Consider the following 23965-nt stretch of genomic DNA (forward strand, 5'->3'; position numbering starts at 1 on the left):
GATCCAATATTTTGGTCGAGTCTATAATTCATCTCAGTGTGATAACATTCGTTAAAGTAATTAATATGAAGATATTAGTACTCAATTTTTTAGAAAGAAGAAAATTATAATATGAAATTAGAAAATAATCAAAGCTGAGCGTTGTAGAAAGAGAGAAATCTGAAAGTTGAAGGAAAGTTTTAAAAGATATGTTACATCTACTAAGTTGAATATATGTTATATTTGTATGAAGAAGATACTAGGGTGTCAAAGTAAAACTTATTTCTCACCATAAGGATGTTTATTTTTTACACTTTTCACCATTTCTTTCCCATTATATCTTCTCTCTCTTGTTTCTTCTCCTTCCCCTCATCTCCACCAAAACTTAAGGTTAAGAACAAAATCATGATGCATAATTCAACAACAATGATCTCAATACTACAATTGTACAAGGCTTCAACACTACAAATGTTCATTTCCCATTCCACCGCAGTCACCCCCAAAACCCTACAACAACAACACAATCACTGTCTCCATGAACAACATTAACAAACCCTCCACCATAAACAAAAATAGCAAATCATACAAACAACAATGTGAATAGAAACATATCTCAATGGAGACCTGCAACCGTAAGCAAAGTTTGTGTGTGCCATAATCGACAGTGACCCATCGCCACCACGTGCAACGGCACCCCTCTTCTAAACATGCACATTCTCATTTTTCTCCTTTTGGTTCGATCTCATCCCTTACTTGCGCACGACTTTATTTACTCATAGTTGTGCAGTCAAAACAAGAAACTCCTCTTCACAACGGCACAGGCGTCAACCTCCTCAATGAACTGTCGTCGCACGATTTTTTTGGGGGAAAAGGGAGATGGTGAGAGCATATGAGATTTGCAGTTGGACAGAGAAGGAGAGGGAAATAATTGGATAAAAGGTGAAGAAAAAGAAAAAAGAGGATAAATAGCAATTTTTGTCCCTCATTGTGTAATTAGCTCAAAAATATATTCATAAAAGATTAAAAAATAAAATTTTATCTCTCAAAGTGTAAAAAGTGCGACAAATATATTCGGCTGTTAACTTCCGTCTGTCACTGTTAATAAATAGTCTACGTGCAGAGAGAAAAATTTGTCACTGAAATGATTGTCAATATGATCATCTCTAATTGTCAGCATATGTGCATATTTATCATAATATTTTTTTTTGACTTTTTGTCTTCTCACTCGCTGACAAATGCGTTCCTGAAAGATGAAAATATAAAATTTAGTCTCCAAAAGTATAAAAAGTGCAACAAATATATCCGGACGTTAATAATAGATTGTGACTAATTATTATAATTTTGAAAAAATTTATAATGATTGCGACAAAATTTCGGGAGAGCTATATTACACTGATAAGTGTCTGTTTCCATTATATAATTTTTAAGCTTCATCAACGGTTGAGACATGCATAAAATATTACCAATGAAAGTGAATTTTTATTGCTTTGGCGAATTCTTCTTACTTTTCTTCAACTACAATAAAATCAATCCTTTGGTTGTTAGCTCTTGAATAAATGTTATCAACATAGAAAAAAAGAATTTTTTTTTACTGTAAAATGATAAGAAAATCATTGTTTCTGTTTAATCAAACATTATTTATTTAATTGTTTTTTTATAAATTTTTCATAATAAAATATGAATCTCTATTAGTATATGCAATGACATCTTACAAATTATAATAAAAGTTTATTAATTTTTTTAAATCATACACAATTATTTTTTATTGACTGATCATTTAAAAAATCATTCCAAAGGAGATGGGTGTTTTTTACAAATTAAAAGTATCATTACAATTGCAATTTTTCCTAAAAATTATTCATGGACCTAATTTAACTATAATGTTTTATAATAAGCATTTTTTTTAATTGATCCTTTCATCAAACATGAGAGTGTAAAAAAATTATTTATAATTTATAAAATGAGTATTCTCTTTTCTCCTAGACTCAGATTAATTTTACGAGTTTATAAAAAAAAAATTTCACAATCATTATATTTTTTTTTCAAATTATAATAATTAGTCACAATTTACTTTTAATGTTTGGATATATTTCTCGCACTTTTTACACTTTCAATGATTAAATTTTGTATTTTCATCTTTTAGAGACGTATTTGTTAACGAATTACACATTCAATAACAAAAGTGAATATTTACCAAAAAAAAAGAAGACAAAAAGTGTAAATCTGGAAAAGTAAGAAGAAAGAAAAGAAAATAAATAAAAAGGAAAAAAAAGTTTGAATCCTTGATTTAAAACATTTAAAATCAACTAAATGTAAGGTTGTGAATCCGCCGTGAATAGCTTTGACACCCTAATCTGTCTTGTATGAAAAGGAAAAACATTAAACATTGAATAATTAAATGATTAATTAAGTTTTAATTTCTTTTGTTACAATGATTAAATTATAAAAAAATTAATTTTTATTAACAATGATTAGTTTAAGTGATTAACACTTAAATCTTTTAAACATGTGATCAGTCTTGACTTATGCGTATAAAAAATAAATGTTTGAAAGAAATTAATTCACTTCTGAGTATCAATAAAATTACTAAAGAATTTAAAAATTCTAGTAACCGATGGAGATAGAAGTACCAACAGATTTTCTAGATGAATTTAAAAATATTATAGTGACCAACCGAGATACGCACAGCAAAAGAATAAAAAAGCCGCCACTTTCTTCCCTCTTTAAGGTTTTAACATCGTTTTCTGGTCAATGGTCATCACATTCAACAGGGAAAGTGAATTTCCATTTCCACTTATGAGCATTGCGTTTCACCAGGAATAGTTATTATATGCTTTAAAAAAATGATACATGGGAAAGAAATGTATGTGCTTTCAAAATAAATATATAAATATTAAAAATAAAGAAATAATCTTACAATCACAATTCATTCATGAATTTTCTTGCAAATCCTTTTCTAGGTACTATATTTATCACTGTCCTTCCATGAATAATTTATTTATAGTAATAAAAACTAATTTACCTTATCGGGTATTAAAGTCATTGTGACCGGATATTAAGAATTAAATGTTCATATTAATTTGTTTTGATTTTCCTTAACTGACAGCAGATATTAAGCATAAATACTACCCTTTTTCATCAACAAAGTTTAACCTTCTCTTTGTTCTTAAGCTTTGTAGTCAATAGTCATGGTCATGGGTAGGTCTCACTGTTTGGTTTCTTTGGCCTTTTTAATGGTTCTCTTTGTACCAGCCTTGTCACATGGCAGTCGTCATCGAAGAAGTGGATGGCATCTAGCCCATGCAACTTTCTATGGAGACATGCAAGGTGGAGACACCATGCGTAAGTATATAACTCCCCTTTACTACTCCTCTATCTAAATACAATCACGACCATTCTCATTTTCATGATTAATCGTATTCTTGCATTGTGTTTATCCGCATTTTTTTTATTTTCTAGAATTGAATTTGTTATACATGTAATTAATTGGTGTACTTTTTTTATGACTCTAACTAACTTTAGAGGTTAAAATACAAAAACGGAATTGTTTTCAATAAGAGGCGGAGCTTAGTTATGACAGCGTTAATCTTCTCCTCAAACCCCTCTCTCATCTTTTCTTAAAATTGTATGTATGTTTGTGGAGTGTATTAAATATAATTTTTTTTTCTTATTGTGAATAATATTAGTTATAAATATAGACCATTAAATCATAATTAAATGATTAGGATTAAAAGAAAAATGTCTATCATTAAGTGATTATATGACCGCTAATTTTGAAATTTGACCATCCATGTATAATTATATGATTCAAATTTATAGTTCTAATTTCTTATACTAAAAAAAGTTTTTGCTTAATACGTTCATGTGTATGTATATAATCATTAAAAGCTATTTATATTTAGTCAACACTAATAAATATTTTGTAATGGATATTCTTTAAAGGTATTTATTCCTCAATTATTATAAATTTAAGATTATAAATATTAAGCTGTATTATTTAGTAAGAAAATAGTCTATGCATCTAATACGAAATCTTCATGTATAATAAATTCAGCTGACTTTTACAAAAATGACTTAAGTCACACCTATCATAATTTATAATTGATGAACAGTGTAAAATAATACATGACCATTGAGCTCTTAGTTTAATTTTTGTAATATGACATGCAGAGGGTGCTTGTGGCTATGGTGATCTCTACCAGCAAGGTTATGGGCTAGAAACCACAGCCCTAAGCACAGCTCTATTCAACAATGGGCTCACTTGTGGTGCATGTTTTGAGATCATGTGTGTGAACGAGCCCCAATGGTGCATTCCCAACGCAGGCTCAATCAAAGTGACCGCAACAAATTTCTGCCCCCCTAATTACAACCCACCTAATTTCGACCATTGGTGCAACCCTCCACAAGAACACTTCGACTTGTCCATGAAAATGTTCACCAAAATTGCCATATACAGAGCAGGGATCATCCCAGTCATGTATCGCCGTGTCCCATGCAACAAAAGTGGCGGTGTCAAGTTTGAGATGAAAGGGAACCCTTATTGGTTGTTGGTTTTGTTGTACAATGTTGCCAGTGCTGGTGATGTTACTCAAGTGAGCATCAAAGGGTCTTCAAACACTGGCTGGAAATCTATGTCACGTGTTTGGGGACAGAATTGGGTTACTGGGTCTAATTTGGTAGGACAAGCCTTGTCATTTCAGGTCACTACTAGTGATGGTAAAATGATGGAGTTTGATAATGTTGCTCCTTCTAATTGGCAATTTGGACAGAGCTACGAGACCTACCAAAACTTTTAGATGTATTGTTGAATTTTGGTGCAAAACTACAATTGTTCATAGAGTCAGAGGTGTCCTACCATTTCAATTACATCCAAGTGTCTCATTCCAGCCTTGCTTGAGAGAAGTGCATTTTAGAGAATGAAGTACCATAATAACCATTAATGATAAAATCAGTGCCTGAGATTGTAATTAGTTTTAGTTTGCTTATATATGTAATTGATTTTATATTTCAAAATACCATTGATTTTGTAATTAACAATTATGATTGAACTTCATTCTCTAAAGTGAACCACCTTCATTTAAAGGAAGTAAATCTGTTTTTATTTTATTTCATCGCATAAAAGAAAACAATCAAATAAAATAAACACAAACATTTATAATAAAAGGAATAATTAGAATAATAATTCTTGTTCTACATGGTTATTAAGTTATTAATTTATAATTTTTAATGCATTTAGAAAAGGTGAAACTTAAAAAAAAAAAAATCAAAGGTGTTCATAATCATTAATCTCTCATATTTCACCTTTAGACTTTTATTCATTTGAATTATTTTAAGATAATTATTTTAAAAATCAACAAAGTTATTATATATGATGAATTATGATTAGATGATTATGTAAAATTTTTTAATACATAATCTTTTTTTCTAATAATATTTTTTTCCCATTTAAAAACACTATTTTAAACTTTTTGTCATTTTAGTAGTTGGAATATTCAGAAACAACATAACAATACCTTAAAACGATTTAAGAGTTAATCTGATCCTCCTTGAGACTTGTCCCTATTACACGTAACATCCCTCTATTTTAGAATCCTACAAAAAAAAAAAAACCTAATTTATGGCTGTTCATTACACATACCCCTTTGATAATTGGATGTTATAGATTGGAGTGTTCATAAATGAATCTAATCTAATGTGAATAAAAAAAAAAATCCAAGAATTGGATGATTTTTTTCTTCAAAACTAATTCAATCCAATACCCCTAGTTATACAGGTTAAAACTGTTAACTTGAAATGATCATGTGAGTGACACATGCTCTTTAATGATTTTTTCTCTCTCTCGAAATTGCCCTCATCTCCAACCTTTAACATTGCAATTATTCACGTTCAAACAAAGGCCCAGTGGGAAACATACTTTAAACCATGTTGCAAGTGCTTCAAAGTTCAAAATATGGAGGTAATCATCATATTCGGTGAGTTTTTTTTTTTTTTTTTAACAAACTTTTTTCCATGAACGTTTTGATTAGGAAATTATTCAAGACAATATAAGTTCATCATTGTTGATGATATGCCTATTATGAATGACATTGCAAATCAAACCCTCTTAGTTCTATAATGGGTTCATTTTCAAAGGCTATCAGGATGACCAAATTGCAGTGAAATAAACCAACAAAACCTGAAATTGATGGCCAACACAACCAGAACCAAAACTGAAAAAAAAAAATAGTAATTGAAGGTCAGCACAACCAGCAAAAATGGTTCATTCCACCTACGTTTGCCTTCTCCTTCAAATCGACCTAAATTCTTCATCACCAACTTCAAACCGAGTAATCTAAACAGCAGTTGCTATCCCACAGCCACTAAACCCTTAATCAGAAGTAAAAGATCATCTCATAGAATCCCAAATTTATCAAAACAAGAAAACCGAAAAAACACGAGTGTACAACAAAAAAAATCACTTGCAGCATCCAAGACGGTGTTCACGGTCAAGACCAATAGGCGTAACTTCAACCATTCGCGAACACGATGAAGGTGGAGCCGTTCGATGCGAACAACGTCATTTTGCGGCAGCGGTCTCAGAAGATGAAGCGGTATCGCACTGCAGCGACAATGTAGTGTTGTCCACGATGGTGCGGCGGAAGACGTGGTTTCAGTTCTTTTGGGTTTCGGTTGTTGTGATTTCCAATGGAGTGACGAAGGACATCGACTAAATGAGTGAGGGTTTTTTTTTTACCATTCTACGTATTCTCTCTCCTCAAAATTCTTACTCTACACCCAAATGTCTCTATTTGATCTTTTATTTTTTATAAATTAAAATATTATAAAATATTAAATTATTTTTTTAATATTATTTTATAATTTTTTAAAGAGAAATATATATAAAGAAAAATATAAAAATTAGATAAATTTAGAGTATAATTTTTTATTTACGTTATATGTAATTTTGTAGTTAAATTTATGTTTTATTGATATTTTTTTGTTATGTTTTTATAATTAAAAAATAATAAAATTAGTTAGTAGGATTAAAATAAATTAAAAAAATACTGTGAAAAATTAATTAATACATTTATCTTATCAAGTAGACAAAATTTCAAATGATAATAACTGAGAGTCGAGAATAATGAAACATATTAAAAATTACCATTACAATGCGCAAATATGACAAAATTAATGATTTGAAATATATTGTGCAGGATACATGTCTTTTCCTATCCGGATTAATGGTTTGTTAAAAATAATCAAAATTTATATTGTGCAGAATCGTTTCCAATAAGTGGATTGTGTTAACACCTTTAGCACGTCTTCGTCATTTTTCAATTATGTTATTTCATATTCAATTAAATTAATTTTCTGACTACTTAGCATGACTTAGTTGTCAGAATATAAAAATGATCAGGCAAATAGAAAAAATTTAGACTTTGTGGGCATGGTCATGACAGGAACAATTACAATAGCCATATGTGATTGTTTAGCAAACTAATTATATCATTTTTAATTAAAACCTTTAGTTTTATCATTTTTAATTAAATCTAATGACATAAACTGTAACATCCCATTTTTCGTAAGTTAATTTAAAAAAATAATTTTTATTTATAAATAAATAGAGTTTTAAAAAAATGATGAGATTCTATAAATAAATGAATAAGGAGATATAATTATTAATTAAAATAATGATTTGAGAGAAAATAAAAAGGGTATTTTATTTATTTGTTTGATAGAGAATAAAATAGAGTTCATTTTTATAAAATAATAAATAAATAAATAAATAGAGTAAACCTAGCTATAAATAGTGTTAGGTCAGTTTTCAACGCTGTCTCTTCTTTCCCTCATTTTTGTTTTTTTCCTTCTCCTCTCAAAACTCTTTCTTTTTTCCCGCTGTCCACCAAACCTGTCTCAAACGATCTCGGACTCATTCACCATTGGATCGTCGTGAAATTTGAGCACCACGTTTGCAACACAATTCCGAGCATTCTCACCGTTGAGAATTTCGATATCATGTCTGAACTGAGAGAAACACCCTTCGCATTGTAGCCTTTTTCTTTCCCGCAGAAACCCGGAGCTGTCTTGGTAAAACTACGATCCCGGTTTCGTTAACCGTTGGATTATTGTGAAATTTGGATATGTTGTTCGAAATTCAATTGTGCACGCTTGGACCGTTGGGATTTGCGAGATAATGTTCGTGGAGAGAGGAAAAGGAATCGCATGAAGATAGTCCAAATGGAGGCTTCAATCCCTTTTACGTTTCTCTGACGTTTGGGAACTCTATCGGAGCAATCGGAGGAGAAACTGGAGGAATCTTAGGGAACCACTCGAGATGCTGTTATCGCTGTCGGAAGACACGTGAGTCCGCTTAGAGGTAAGGGATGAGTTATTCACAATTGGGGATTAGTGAGAACATGTGTAGGGATCCTTAGAGGATTAAATTGGGGTTTTATTTTGGGATGTTTGTTAAATTACAATTTTTCCTTTATGATTATAAATAAAATATTGATGTCCTAATGAAGATTGCTTGATAAATTGTGCTCTTGATATTTGTATGTTTCGACCTATGATTTTGATATAATTGTGTAATGTTATTTGAGGGGTTTTAGTCCTCATGTTGTGATGGCCTTTTATATAAATTATTATATTGAGGATATGAAATGATGATTCAAATTGTGAGTATGTGATGAATTGTAGAATAACATGTTCCTTTGAGATTATAATATTGTTATTGAGATTGAGTATAAGTGTAAAGTTGAACATGTGTTAATTTGTGAGATACGTGTAAACATGTGATGGTGGATTGTCACACTATGAGATGTGAAATTGTGAATGAGTTCTAGTTGTGGATAAGTGTGTAGTTAACACTTGATGTGAAATTACTTGTGTTGTAAGCTATGAATTGTACAATAACCCGACCAGTGTTATCTTGAGAAAAGCGTTGATGCGCAATGTTAAAGAGAAAATGTAGGTTTCCTATTTAGGAACCAGTGTTAAATCGTAGCGCAATTGTGTTGAACGTGTTTAAAACACGAGTGTAAGGTCGTGTGTATTGTATAATTCATGAGCAGTGTCTGCATGCAAAAATTATTTTAGGGGTTAGACCTGAATCAGGAGGGAGAGGCCCTGACGGACTCTTCGGAGTGTAGGCCTTGGGGGTCACCGGGTTTGAGTGCTCCTTTAAGCCTATGCTGATCTCATATGGTTGGAGCATTCTCGCAAAACATCGTGACCCTGACTGGTCTCCCTATGATCTTACTTAGTGAGAGTGACCTGACAAACTCATTGTGTGGTGTGTCTTGTTATGTACTCCTAAGCGCCCCAGGGTGGTTTTTCACTGACATGGTACCACATTGCATATAGGATTGAGTCTTAGCATAACTGTTGCATATGCTTGCTAATTGATGTGTTACTATATCTTGATCAGAGTGTGAGATTCTTGTGTAATGTGATTGATGATTGAAAAGTGAATTTTGAATGACGAAGTGGTGAAGTTACGTGAGCTATGTTTAAACAAGTGGTATCTCATTTATATAACATGTATATTTAATTGTCTTGTTTCTCTATTAGCTATGAATGTGATAACTCACTCCCTGTGTGTGGTTGTGTTTGGATCTTGTGATGATCTTAAACTTGTGTTCGGGGGAGCAGAAAATAGGTGGATGACTATGAAGAATCTCATGCTAGAGGACACGGGAACACAACGCTCTGATAGGATGTGACATTAGGATATAGGTTCTATATTAATTGTATGAAGCTTAGAGGACCTTGTTGTGTCGAGAATACTTTATTATTTATTTGGACAAGTTTGAATATGATGTAAAAGAAAATGAATGTGAACCTTTTTCCCCTTTGAAAGACTTGTAAAAAAAAATGTTTTAAAAATACTTTTAATTAATATTTGAATTTTTTATTCCTTATTAGTATATATGTGAGGGGTAGAGGGTGTCACATAAACAAACTAATTATATTTAGCAAAATAATTATATTAAAAATTTTAAATTTTTTACTAAAATAAATATATTATTATACAAAATTTAGAATTTAAAACAAATATTCATCCAAAAAATATCTTAAATAAATTAAATAATATAACAAAAATAATTAAATTTAATAATATCATTTTCTTAATAACAAAATTAATTTAATCAACCCTTAAAAAATCAATTTAATAATTAAGTAATTTTAAAACCAATTAAAAATAATTTTATATAGTATAATATTTATATTTTATAATATTTTAATTTATATAAAAAAAGATCAAGCAGGGAAGTCGGCGTGGCCAAACCCGACTTCCGTGAAGGGAAGTTCAACATGCATTTTGGGAAAAAAATTTGAAAGGGGTATAGATTGGGAGTTTTGAGGCGAGAGAGAGTATCTAGAATGGTAAAAAAAACCTAAGTGAGGTTGAAGAGAGAAGGATTAACATGAGTTTATTTATTATCAAAATGATCATTTTTTAAAAATAATTTAATTTGTAAAAAAATTAATTTATTAAATTTTCTTAAAAATATAGATAATCAAGTCTAAAATTAAAAAAAATATTAAAATTACAATTTTTTAAAAATAGGAGATAAAATATTTCAATTAAAAAATGAAGATTAAAATCATAAATTTTTTAAAAATAAAAGATAAAATATCTCAATTAAAAAATACGAAAATTAAAATTATGAATTTAAAAAATAAGAAGACAAAATTATATTTTAGTCATTTTTTATCATTGTTTTAGCCGTTAATATAATACTACATATATTAATTTCAATTAGCTTAATTAATAAATTATGAATATGTTAATCTGACAAATTAGTTTAAATTTTCAAGTAAATAGACATTTTGGTTCTTGACTTTTGACCCATTTTGTAAATTAATCTCTATATTTTTGAAATGTAAAAAATAGTCTCTATCTTTGTATAAATTTTATAAAATAATCTTTGCCGTTAAATTGGAAAGGAATGCATTAATGAGGTATATTATTGATAATTTTAGTGTCACATAGACCACCTAATGTAACAAATTGTCTCATATTGTAGAGGCCATGGCTCTCAACCTCCTTCGGATCCGGATACCTATGATCAGCATGCTTACTACTTCCGCATGAATCTTGCCCAAGTCCACTGTCACGATCTTGGATGACACCACTTGAACGATCTTGTCTCCCATTAGCAACGACTTCATCTTTCACCAATCTTCTAACCTTCTATGGCAAAACCATCCAGATATTTGCTTTTCTGTCAATCCTAACTCCTCAGCAAGTACTAATTTCATTTCCTCTGTGGGGTATTCGTGCTCTGTTAACAAAGGTAAAACAAGGAAATTTCTCAAAAATTACCACTTTGCAAAATGCATTAACACCCATTTACAAAAAAAAAGTCTTCTTACCATTATAAAAATCCTCCAAGGCTTTAAGCTGGGCTGGTGTTTTCAGCTTTCTTTTCTTATTTTTCTCATTGGAGACTTTATTTTCTTCTTATTGCAATTCACTTGATTCTAAACACCAACAGAAATGCAGGAAGTTTAGTACATGTCTTTTGTGTTGGAATGGAAAAAATAATTCCAGTAATATATGCAAGAAGACACAAGACAGAAGGGAGCTACAATCCCAAGAGTGAGTATTGTGCAGTTAAAAAAATTAGGGAAGTGAAAAGCCAAATAAATCAAAATTTAGATAGTATTGTACATTATCTAAGATATCAAACCTCATCGGTACCCTTCAGTTTGACTCACTTTTTCAGACCCCAAATACCCCAAATTGAAGACCTTGGAGCCATACCCACCATTACCACGACATAACACAAACAATCCATATTATGGGTTCCAATAATCAATTTAAAAGCATGGAAATTGAAGTAATCTGAGAAAAATCAACCACAAAATCAAAGACCCAAATCTTTGATAAAGCCAAAGCTGAAGAGGAAAACACAGTACCTTCCATTGGGGTGAAGAATTGCGATAAACAACGACCTCTATTAAAGTTTAGGGGCAAAAGGAGCAAAATTTTTCAGTGGCTTGTGAGAAAAAAAAAAAACGTGTTTGTTGTAATTGAATGCGTTTTCAATTTGCCCCCCTAACTCCTCTTAGAATCAGATAAAGGAGCTTCTAGTGAAGGTGGAAAGACAAAAGGGAGAAAGAAATAAATTCGGTCAACTTGTCACAATTTAAAACAATTTGTCACTATCGTTCATGTGATACTAAAATTATCAGTCATGCACTTTATTAACGACAGCCATGCACCTCATTAACCGCATTATTTTTAAATTTAATGATAATGATTATTTTACAAAACTTATAAAAAAATAGAGACTATTTTTTATATTTCAAAAAAATAAAAACTAATTTATAAAATGAGTCAAAAGTCAAAGATAAAAATATCTATTCTCCCCTAAATTTTCAAAAAAAAAATATATATGTAATAAGTGAAAAGATTAGCATAAAGAGAAAAAAGTATTATAAACTAATAACATAGAAAATTTATATACTTATCTAATCATAATTTATCACATGCATCATGGAGACTATACTATAATTACCCCAAGTATGCTATCTTCAACATTAGTATACTTCACAGATCAAAGGTAGCCCAATCCTCTGTGCGCCGACAGAAATCACACTATAACGCGCTGGTGTACAAGCTTAAACAAAGGCATTTATTGATAATATATTACACGAGTATTTACATACTCAAAACACACGAGATATTAACACCAAATTACGCAACTTATAGATGCTGATAATAAGATTGTAAACTTTGTAATGCACCCCATATCAACAAACAAGTTAACATAAAATTACAATGTCCAGTTACTTTTGTTGTAATGATGGGGCATCACACTCTGTTTGAACATTTACTTCCAGTCAAGCATGTCCAACAGCCACAAGACTTCTTCCTTAGAATTTGCCACATCACAGAAATTCATTTGGATCGCAAATACATCCATGAGATCTTCATTTTTATCTTCCATGAATAGCAAAGAGATCCATGCACGGATGCGAGACACAAAAGGGTAGCAAGGGGATATGTCTAGGTAATCAAAACCCATGGCTCTATGTAATGAACGATCGATGTAACCAAACATGGACTTGGTTACTACAATGCAATCAACCGTGGACTTGGTTACTATGCGAGCAACCTTATTTGAATCCTTTCTCCCAACCATCACAGAGACACTAACATTCTGGTTTTGTCCTGAAGGGATAGTGAACCTATGTTCCACAGGAAAAGTCATCTTGTATTTAGAACCTTCCAATTGAAATTTGAGCACGTTGCAACCTCCAGATGCTGGAATTTTAAAACCTGCTTGAAGGACAGAGCCAGGCACCACTTCCGAGAAGAGTAATGTGTTTTCAGCCCAAATGTCAATGAAGAACTCCAAATCATCAAAAGAAATTCTCAGAGGGAGAAGAGTTCTGTGATGCTGGCGTTTATGAAAGGTTTTGTACAAGTTGTAGTATGTTAAAGTTGAAGGATTGGGTCGCTTGCAGATTGAAGGCCATCTCTTGGCACACAGACATTTCCAAAAGAAATCATCGCTAGCTATGTCTTTCCACTGCGTACAAACACCCATGCAAGAAGCAAGATCAACACTGTCCAGGAAAGGGAAAACAGCCTTCAGAACTTCTTCAGATGCCATTGCTAGTTCCAAGTTGCAATAAAAAATTGAATATATTATTGATCATACACTGCAATGAAGGATCCAAAATCTTAAGAATTCCAAGAAAAATAAAATAGAAGATATGAAAAATAAATTATCAAGACCTTTCAAAAGCAGGACTCAACATAAACACTTTACTAATAAAACATAATTTCCACATGGAAGAGAACTCATAATAATTCATGATTAGCAGCACATTGAAATGCATACAAAAATTAGTATATGTACTTTCCAAATAAAATTCCTATAATAAGAGATTTTTCTGTTTGATAAATTGAGAAAGATTTTGAAAGGAAAAAACACAGAAGTGAGGACCATATGAATATAGTTAACACAATTCCCTCTTAATGCAATTAAGGTTGGAAAATTCAAAATTTTCAAAATGTTCCATTCTATTAGAATGCACCAAAGCAAACCATATATTTTTCAATTCACAAAACAATTACCCCTCCTTCTTTCAAAATTCCAAAGGAAGAATTGGGCAGATTAGAAGGAAAAAATTTGAACTTTTTTAAGTCAACACTAGTTTCACAAATCTACAACATTTGTGCAGGATTAATGTTGAAGAGAGTCCCTGACTTGAATGCTAAAAACATATGAAATGATTTTTTCAAAAAAAAAAAGATTTTAAAACTAACTCAACAGTCCTCTCCCCCCAACACTATACCTAATATTGAAGGACATAATCTCATTTCTCCACATTTAATGAGAATTTATTTGTTAGAAAAGTTAAGGGCTCAAATAAAATTCTTTCCTATCACCATGAAAGGAAAACAAAAAAAAAAAAAAAACAAAAAAACTGATTTTTTTTGCATAAAAATGTTCTTGCTTTTGGCTATCCTCATCCTCACAAACTTCCATGTTAATGCAAGAGTAAAATGAACAACGAAATAGATACAGAATTTAGAGCTTAAGCATACAAAAGGACAAGCAACAATTAACTCTTGCAAGATCCATCATAAAATTCTAATACAAGACTCCTATTTAATCCTTGAAAAGATTCTGCTCCTTCAGTATATAAAATCTATCCAAAAATTTTCTTTCCAGATACAGGGTGTTCAGGTGGAAAACAGAGATTGAAAAACAATTAGCAACCAAAAATGAATATATTGCAAATTTTGGATTAACAAATCTGTAAGCTGAAGTGCTGAACTTGCTGATTTAAAAATGGGAAATACATTTGCGAAGTTTTTTTTATGGCTTTTTCCTCTCTCTCAATTTAAATAGGTTCAAAGGCTTTCAGATAATGAAATCAACAACGATTTCTTACAATTTTGGCTCCTACCTCATACAACAAAAAAATAAATAAAGTTTCAATTACATCAATTAACACTGTACACAGAAGAAAAAACATTGATAAATTCCAAATAAAAGTAAACCTAGCAGTCTAGAAAGTATGTCTCCAGCAATGAGATGTCGAGTTAGAAGGAAAAATGAAGAAAAGATTAGAACGCTAAATCAAGTTAACGAAGAAGAAAAACCTAAGACATGACGAAAAGATTAGAACGCACGATTTTGACAAGATAGTCTATGTAACACGGGAGGGACGAATTTGTCAGTCTGAACATGTGACGACTTTAAAATAAAATTCTAAGGATTTCATTTGCAAATAAGGGCAACTAAAAACTGTTATTATATATTTTTTTCTTTTATTTTTCTTAGTTTTTAACTCCCTCCCATTAACACACATGATGTCTCTCTTTGTAAAAGAAAAAAAAATAGTGTTTGCAAATGAAACCACCAATTTTTTACCATAACACTGCCATCTCCAATTTGATGGAAAAGATGAAATTGATTTATCTCTTACAAATTTGAAGATCAAATTAAATCTATTAACAATTTGAGGATCAAATTAAATAATTTAAAATAATTTGAAAATCAAATTAATAATTAAATAAAAGAAAATCCATAATCTCAATAAAAAAATGTTAGCATGCAGCACCCTTCTTTTTATCTGATTTTTTCTAATCTATTCTTTATGACACAATCTATTATTTGTTAAAATTTATTTAAAAATACATAACTTGAGAGAGATTCACTAAATATAAAATGAAATTCAGAAAATTTTATAATTTATAATAAATTTTAGTTAATAATAAAATGTGTTAGAAAGTGTTTAGTTAGCATTTCTCTCTAGCTGTATTCAAACTTATTTTTTAATTATGGATGTGCAATGGGTTTGATCAGGTATTAGGTTGTTGCAGTTATGTCTGCTTTGCGTCTGTGTCGCCCTGGTGCTCTTTTGTAGTGAGTTTGTTCTCCGTAACTGTATTGCAATTTTTAGTTCATAATGTTTTTATCTTTTCAACTTTTGAGTTTATATATTTTTCTTCCAACTCTTTATGTGCTCTTTTCTTTCTGCTAGATTATTTAATTTTTTATTCTCTTTATCTTGTTTCTTTATGGTGTACATCATTCGTTGTTTTTCAATTCATCTTTTTTTGTTTTGAAATTTCAAGTTTTTGATCCCTTTTATTTTCTCCCTCAGATTTTTTGTATGATAAGTTCTTATGATTTTTTTTAATCTTTCCGGGTATTTTTAAATAAATTTTCTTTAAATATTAATTTCTTTCTATCTTCTTAAGTTCTTCTTCTTCTTATTATTTTTATCAAATTCTAACAACGGTGTAAAAAAAAGAGAGGTGTAAATCTAAAACTATCCATCCCAAACAACCAAAAGGCATAACTCCTAAGCTGTCATATGAAATTGCCTCTTGCTACTAACCAAAATATGGTTTCACAAACTAGCAAGTTAACTCTCACACCAAAGGTCAAAGACCAAAGTTACCTCCTAATCTTCCTTAAAAGCTAAGTAGTTAATATATATGGCATCTCCTTTCTCTCTATATGCCACTCAATGTAAGGAGAAAATGAACCCCACTTTCTCTCATGACTTGATAGTAGAAATTTTATTGAGGTTGCCAATCAAATCTATGTCAGGAGCATAGAAAGGGAAAAGAAACAAAGCCTGTGTTAGTTGTTCTCCCACACCTCACAGATATGTGAACTTGGAGTTCCATTAATGGAACAAAAAAAAAAAAAAACAAAAGGGTAAATGAAAATGAAATTCAGAACATGCAAATATCAATTCATTAAAACACATTATTACATTTTCAGATCAGTTCCACCACTTTGTCAACAACAAAAATTAACCTTCCATTATGTGGATTTGAAAGAAATTCAGAACCATTAATTTAAAACAAAATAAAGAGGAGGAAAGGAGAGGAAAAAAAAGGTAGCTTGAGAGGGAAAAAGGCTAAGAGAGTATGAGACCTTTGCTGTGTTATTTCAGGATTTGTTAAATTTTCCAAATGGTCATGCTTGCTTCTCAAGTGTACCTTAAAACGCAAAAAAAAAAAAAAAAACAAAAAAATAATTCAGATTTTTTTCTGTTTTTTCTCTCCTTCATCCATCTGAAACAAAGGAGTTTGTATCCAGGACAAGACCTTAAATCCAAGACCAAAGCTTAGAAGCATTTTTTGGAGCTGAATTTTCAAGTTTACTTGTATTAATAGAACTACCACATTATCAAGTACTCATGGGATTTAGGAGATTCAAAGGATTGCAAGGCTCTCATGGTTCATTGATGTTTTTTTTTAACGTCTGATGTTATTTTTTCATTCAGCAATTGTGCATCTAATTGGATTTTAATATCCAGTGTCAAACATTGAACAAACAAGAAATATTTGAAGTTCAAGAAAGTGTTAAGAAAATGGTATCTGGTAGCTTTCGTTGATATCAAACAGTGAATAAATACATGATCATCTCTACCATCTTTTCATGATTATTGAGGACAAAATATCATAACAGAATCATAAAATAAAAAAGGAGAAAATATACAGAGATTTGGATAAATTACAATATAAATTCAAATTGTAGCTAATCCCTACAATTAATGGATTCTAACACTCCCTCTCAAGTTGGTGCATAAATGTCACACATTCCCAACTTGTCAAGAGAATTCTTAAGGGCCTTGGATGCTACTGCCTTGGTCAGCATATCATCAAGTTGTTGTTCTGATTTTACAAAAGGAAAGACATTAATACCATCTTCAATCTTCTCTTCGATGACATGTCTGTCAATTTTCACATATTTTGTATAATCATGTTGGACGGGGTTGTTAGCAATCTCTATGGTTGATTTATTATCACAGTAAAGCTTCATTGCAACCTTTTGTTCATATCCAATATCCTTTAAGAGACTTTTAATCCATAACAGTTCACATATTCCAACTGACATCCCTCAAAACTCTGCTTCAGCACTTGATCTAGCAACTATTTGTTGCTTTTTACTTCTCCAAGTTACTAGATTTCCTCCCACAAAAGTGAAGTAGCCAACATTAGACCTTCTGTCATCTGTTGACCCAGCCCAATCAGCATCCGTATAACCCTCAACTTTGAGGTTATCATGATTTGAGAAAAACAAACCTTTTCCTGGTGTAGATTTTAAGTACCTTAATATCCGTTCAACAACATCCATATGTGGTTTTTTTGGGTCATGCATAAATTGTCTCACGACATTGACTACATATGTTATGTTTGGTCTAGTATGAGACAAGTAAATTAGCTTTCCCACTAGTCTTTGATATCTTCCTCTATCTGCACTGGTTGCATCAGCACAATGAAAATTCTTGTGGTTTTGTTCTATGGGAGTATCAATTGTTTTACACTCAAGCATTCCTGTTTCAGCTAACAAGTCTAAAACATTCTTTCTTTGATAAAGAAAGATACCATGCTAGGACCTTGCAACTTCGATCCCTAAAAAATATTTGAGATCTCCAAGTTGTTTCATGTCAAATTCAGAAGCTAAATGTCTTTGTAAGCTTAAAATTTCATCAGGATCATTTCCAGTCACAATCATATCATCAACATATATTATCAATGCAGTGACTTTACCTTGATTATGCTTGAGAGATAAGGTGTGATCAGAATTGCTTTGTGTGTAACCGAAAAACTTCATAGACTTTGTAAATCTTCCAAACCAAGCTCTTGGTGATTGTTTCAATCCGTATAAGGCCTTTTTAAGCTTACACACCAAAGGAATATTTGAGTACTTTGGTATACCGAGAGGAGGATCCATATAAACTTATTCCATTAAATCTCCATGTAAAAAAACATTTTTTTTACATCGAATTGAAGAAGTTGTCAATCTTGATTTGCTGCTAGTGATAATAACACATTCACTGTATTGAGCTTTGCAATTGGTGCAAAGGTTTCTTGGTAATCAACCCCAAAGGATTGAGTGTAACCCTTTGCAACTAGCCTTGCTTTATATCTCTCCACACTTCCATCAGCTTTATGTTTGACCGTAAACATCCATTTACAACCAATTGTACTCTTTCCATCTGGTAAGGTTACAAGTTCCTAAGTATCATTTTTATCCAATGCTTCCATTTCTGTTTTCATTGCCTGGATCCACCTAGAATCTGCTAGAGCTTCTTGCAAACTACTAGGAGTAAAGGCAATAGATAATTGAGATACAAAATTGACATATGACTTGGACAACCTTTCAGATGACACATAATTGTTTATGGGGTATTTGACTTTACAATTAAGAATGTGTTCATACTTAATTTGGGGTTGTCCTCTATTAGTACGAGGTGGAAGAGTTTAAGGGCTCACTATAGGGTCAGAATTTGGGGTAGAAGAGACATTGCATTGTATATCAGTGAAAACATAGTTTTGTGTATAAAAAACATAATGAAAAGGAGTAAGAGTTTCACATGATACCTCTACAAAATTATTTTCGGATTGGATCAACAGTGGATTTGAGGTTGAAGGAGAGATTATACTATCATCTTCGACCATATTCTTATTTACATTATTCTGAATTTGATCCTCCATGTTCTCATCTCCATTATCTTGAATTCCATCATTTGTTGGCATAACATTAAATAACTTGATATCTTTGTCAAGTCTATCATGATTCTGCACCTCCAAATCACCCCTCCCTTTGAGGTGAAGAATGAAGTGTTTTCAAGGGAAAAAACAATTCATGCTCATGAAATGTAACATCCATTGATACAAAAAATCTTTTTGTAGATTGATGATAGGCCTTATATCCTTTTTGAGTGGTGTTGATTCCCACAAAAACACATTTCATTGCTTTAGATTCTAATTTTGTTCACTAGTGAGGATGTAAATACACATATATGACACAACCAAAAATATGAGGTAGTAAATGATTGGCAAAATTAAGGGTGAAATGATGAGAAAGGGCATCAAGAGGTCTCTTAAAGTTTAACACACTTGAGGGAACTCTGCTAATAAGATAAACGGCAGAGCTTAAAGCTTCACCCCATAAGTAAGAAGGAATATTATCGCCAACCAATAGTGATCTAGTAACCTCCAAAAGATGTTTATTTTTTTCTCTCGGCTACTCCATTTTGCTGAGGGGAATTAGGACATGATGTTTAATGAAGAATACCAACATATTTCATAAAATTTGTCAGCTCATTTTTGTAGTATTTCCCTCCATTGTCAGACCTGACTATCTTTATTGGAGTATTAAATTATGTGCTTATCATTTTGTGAAAAAATTGAAAAACCTTACACACATCACTTTTGCGTTTAATAAGGTATAACCAAGTCATTCTTGTACAATCATCCACAAATGTCACCAACCATCGCATAATCAAGTCATTCTTGTACAAGTCATTTTGTGAGAATTACCTTCAAGATAGTATAATCCTTCACTTCTTTTACCACGGCTAATCTTCTTCTTCGTATGTATATTCTGTAGAGTACAATATGTGGGAAAGAACAAGAAAACACAGTTATGGGACTAGGTTAATTGATTAACAGAGAGAAAATTGCAATTGAGAGAAGGAACAAAAAAGCACATTAGAAATAGATAACAAGGGAGAAATGGATACTGTACGACTACCCATAACTGGGGAAGAAGCACCATTAGTGTTTATAATGACTGAAACAAAACTATTAGAGGAAAATTGTGTAAACATATTTCTATCACAAGTCATATGGTTTGCTGCACTTGTATCAATTATCCAATTATTACCCTTAGTAGTAACAGAAAAACCACAAATTGGTTGAAATGTACCAACAAATCCAGTAGCGGTGGTGGAGTTGTCCTTGGGAGACTTCACATTTTTTCCATTTTGGTGCCATTCAGGATAACTTGTACCATCAAGACGCTCAGGTGTAAGGATTGAAGATAGATCCTGCATATGTGGAGCAAAATCTGATTCATTTGACCTATTCTTCATTTTCATACTCAGAAGCTAATCTCCAATTTTTAAAGAAGAGAGTTAATTGGAGTTGGCTCTGATATCATGTTAAAAAAATGATATCTGGCAGCTTTCATTGATATGAAACAATGAATAAATACATAATCCTCTCTACCATCTTTTCATGATTATTAAGGACAAAATATCATAATCGAATCACAAAATAAAAAAGGAGAAAATATACATGGATTTGGATCAATTACAATTTAAATTCAAATCATAGCTAATATCTACAATTAATGGATTCTAACAGAAAGCTTATCACTTTTTCCTTTAGCTTGGATACATGTAAGTGGTCCACTAATGTTGGCTATTACTTATTCATTATTTTATTTATATTCATGAGCAAATGTTATTCTTCCTTGGGTGGTGACAACAAAAAAACTTAATATAAAGCAATGTTTTTTCGACAAAATTCAGTTGGTTAGAACTACTTTGTTTTTTAGGGGAAAATTCACTTGGTTACATAGCAAAAAGCAGCATAGAAGGTACAATTAGCCTTGATCAGCTAGGACAACAAAATGGTTCTCTGGTTTCAGTTTCTTATAATTTGGCCAACTGTCTATTCTAATGAACCAATGCCTAGAAAAGAGTTTGTAGGTGACAATTGTAGCAAGGGGTGACTAGTAATTGGATGATCATGGAGAAGCTATCAAGTTGGATGAAACATTAAGGGGAACACATATAGCTGAAATTGACTACACGGACAATATTCTTTGTCTTTATTAATTTAGTACTTTTGTGTCTCTCTCTCTAAATTCTCATATTTTGTTTCTTGGTTCATGACATGGAATTCATTAACTAACAATGGAAATTGGTTGATTCTTGAATGAGAATCAAATGTACAACAATAAAGATGAAGCTGAATGATGCTCTTCCAACTGCGAAAAGCCATTTTATTAGGTAGAAAAGAAGCAAGAACAAACCAGGATATCATAACTTATTTTCCAAAACATAAAACTACAATTGGAATGATGATAATCATAAAAAAGGATGGCACTCCCATGAAATTTAAGTATGATATTTTCAATTTAATCATATAAAAAGAATTTGGTGAACCAAAACTGTAGAAGATATTTTTCCAAAGGGAAGTAAATAATTGTTGAAGTTATTTTTCCTAATGACATAAATACTATACTAAAGAACGATATAGATTGCATTTTTCGGGAGGATTACAAAATTATCCTAGAACCCTAAGAGTGTGTTTGGATGAGACAATTTAAAGAATTTTAAATTCTTAGAATTTCAAATGCTCCAATTTAAATTTCTTTATTTTTTAAATTTTGTGTTTGGATTTCTTTATTAAAAGTCGAAGCCTCGTGAAGAATAGCATCGCATGTGCGCGCGGGAATCTCGACGGCGAAGGAGAACACAGTGTGTGCGCTGCTAAGACTCTCGCAGGTGGAGGAGAGCAAGGCGGCGATTGGGCGGTCCGACGCGATTCCACTGCTGGTGAGCCTCCTGGAGAGTGGGGGGTTCCGCGCAAAGAAGGACGCATCGATGACGCTGTACTCAGTGTGCAAGGTGAAGGAGAACAGGATCAGGACAGTGAAGGCGAGAATCATGAAGGTGCTAGTGGAGCTGATGGCGGACTTCGAGTCGAATATGGTGGACAAGTCGACGTACGTGGTGAGCGTGCTGGTGGTGGTACCGGAGGCCAGGGCGACGCTGGTGGAGGAAGGAGGCGTACCGGTGCAGGTGGAGATCATCAAAGTTAGGATGCAGCGGCAGAAGGAAATCACGGTGGTTATTCTCTTATAGGTTTGCGAGGACTTTGATGGAGAAGAGCATCACCGTGAAGATGTCGTCGACTCTGGCGTCGACAACCACGTCAAAGTAGTCTGGGATGGTGGCGTTCTGGTCACCAGATTTCTTCTTCAGCGCGACTTCCAGGTAGGTGAGGGCTTTTTCAGCGAGAATCCCGCGCATGCCGTCGCCGTCAATGGCGAGAATGCATATCTTACCGTCTACGGCGACAGTAGTCGTCAGAGTCTAAGAAACTTGCTTTCGATAATTTGAAATTCACTCTCTTGAAGATAACATTTGAAATTCTATTTTTTCAATTAACTAAAATCTCTTTTAAAATTTTTAAATTTTGAATTCCTTTTACTAAATATCCAAACTGTTACTTTTAATAAAAAAGAATTTAATTTCCTATAAAAAATACATTACCTAGTTAAATTATCCTATCCAAACACACTCTAAAGGATTTGACCGAATGTCTAATTCATGAAACCTGGAATTGTAGAATATTGTTGTAGCAAGAATCCTAATGGAAGGTGTTAATTAGCAAAACGAAATAGATACAATGTTAATCAATAACACACTACATAACCATGTTCTATTGTAAGGGTGTGACAAACCTAAAGATAGTAACAATGAGAACTGTTAACTATAAAGCAAGTTTTTCTATCCGATATTTCTTCTCAGCATTAAGTACCCTAAACACTTCAGCAACATCAGTGAGATGCTCTCTTTTGACAAACCTGAAACATGTAAATGGAATATTCATGACAAAATAACATAAAACATGCTTAAATGATAGCGGGCCTAAATGAAAGTATGAAACAAGTACAAACAGGTTCTCAATATACTCAAAAATATTGTTGTTGACACTTGGCATTTCCTATCCAATATATATGACACCCAAATTAATTCAACATTTGGATATACAAGTTGTAAAATTTTTAAGCATGAAAGTAACCGGGTCATCTGGCATGGACCAAGCAGGTTGATATCTACAAATTTGACACTTGGGATCTTCCAATTAAGACACATACCTTTCTCTTAGTTCATATTACACTAAACTTAATTAACTTCTTTCTCTATATATATTGTTTTGCTATTTTTTATAGGTCTTTAATGACTTTAGTTATCTAATAGATTTATGATTATTATGTGTGTAGAGTTGGCCACCACAGGAGAGAAAGACATGGTATTTCTACTGTCCTAGGGATAGAAAATGCAGAAACAGTGCAAGGCCTAATATGGTAATTGGAGTCAGGTTGCGAAAAAGGTTGGCATGCAAACTCTTATGAAGGGCCAGTCCATTTAGTTTGCATTTGATTCACTTCAGGTGAGAGTACAATTAGAACAACATGGAACAAGT

The 23965-nt window shown here is 31.9% G+C and overlaps 2 protein-coding genes and 1 long non-coding RNA gene across 11 annotated transcripts; 1 reads left to right on the forward strand and 2 right to left on the reverse strand.

Annotated features, from left to right (window-relative positions):
- The first annotated feature begins 3155 nt into the window (after positions 1-3155).
- On the forward strand, positions 3156-4949 carry LOC114422475 (expansin-A23-like). The gene is made up of 2 exons (XM_028388851.1): positions 3156-3321; positions 4150-4949. Exons 1-2 carry the CDS (start codon positions 3168-3170, stop codon positions 4773-4775), a joined length of 780 nt encoding a protein of 259 aa, XP_028244652.1. The 5' UTR covers positions 3156-3167; the 3' UTR covers positions 4776-4949.
- A 5965-nt stretch (positions 4950-10914) lies between these two features.
- On the reverse strand, positions 10915-12079 carry LOC114421758. Its single transcript, XR_003668575.1, has 3 exons — positions 11887-12079; positions 11341-11448; positions 10915-11249 (listed from the first exon to the last, which is right to left on the reverse strand). It is a non-coding gene; the product is annotated as an uncharacterized LOC114421758 (long non-coding RNA).
- Positions 12080-12584: 505 nt separating this feature from the next.
- LOC114424574 (F-box protein At5g39250-like) lies at positions 12585-15220 on the reverse strand. 9 transcript variants are annotated; one of them, XM_028391436.1, is made up of 2 exons: positions 15092-15220; positions 12585-13542 (listed from the first exon to the last, which is right to left on the reverse strand). In XM_028391436.1, exon 2 carries the CDS (start codon positions 13521-13523, stop codon positions 12804-12806), a length of 720 nt encoding a protein of 239 aa, XP_028247237.1. In that variant the 5' UTR covers positions 13524-13542; positions 15092-15220; the 3' UTR covers positions 12585-12803. The 9 variants fall into 9 exon arrangements, with proteins under 9 accessions (XP_028247237.1, XP_028247230.1, XP_028247229.1 ...); XM_028391429.1 differs by having other exon boundaries at positions 12585-13591; positions 15092-15219; XM_028391428.1 differs by having other exon boundaries at positions 12585-13638; positions 15092-15219.
- Positions 15221-23965: the final 8745 nt, after the last annotated feature.

The sequence above is a fragment of the Glycine soja genome, chromosome 8, assembly GCF_004193775.1.
Source record: "Glycine soja cultivar W05 chromosome 8, ASM419377v2, whole genome shotgun sequence".
In the NCBI taxonomy this organism is placed as follows: domain Eukaryota; kingdom Viridiplantae; phylum Streptophyta; class Magnoliopsida; order Fabales; family Fabaceae; genus Glycine; species Glycine soja.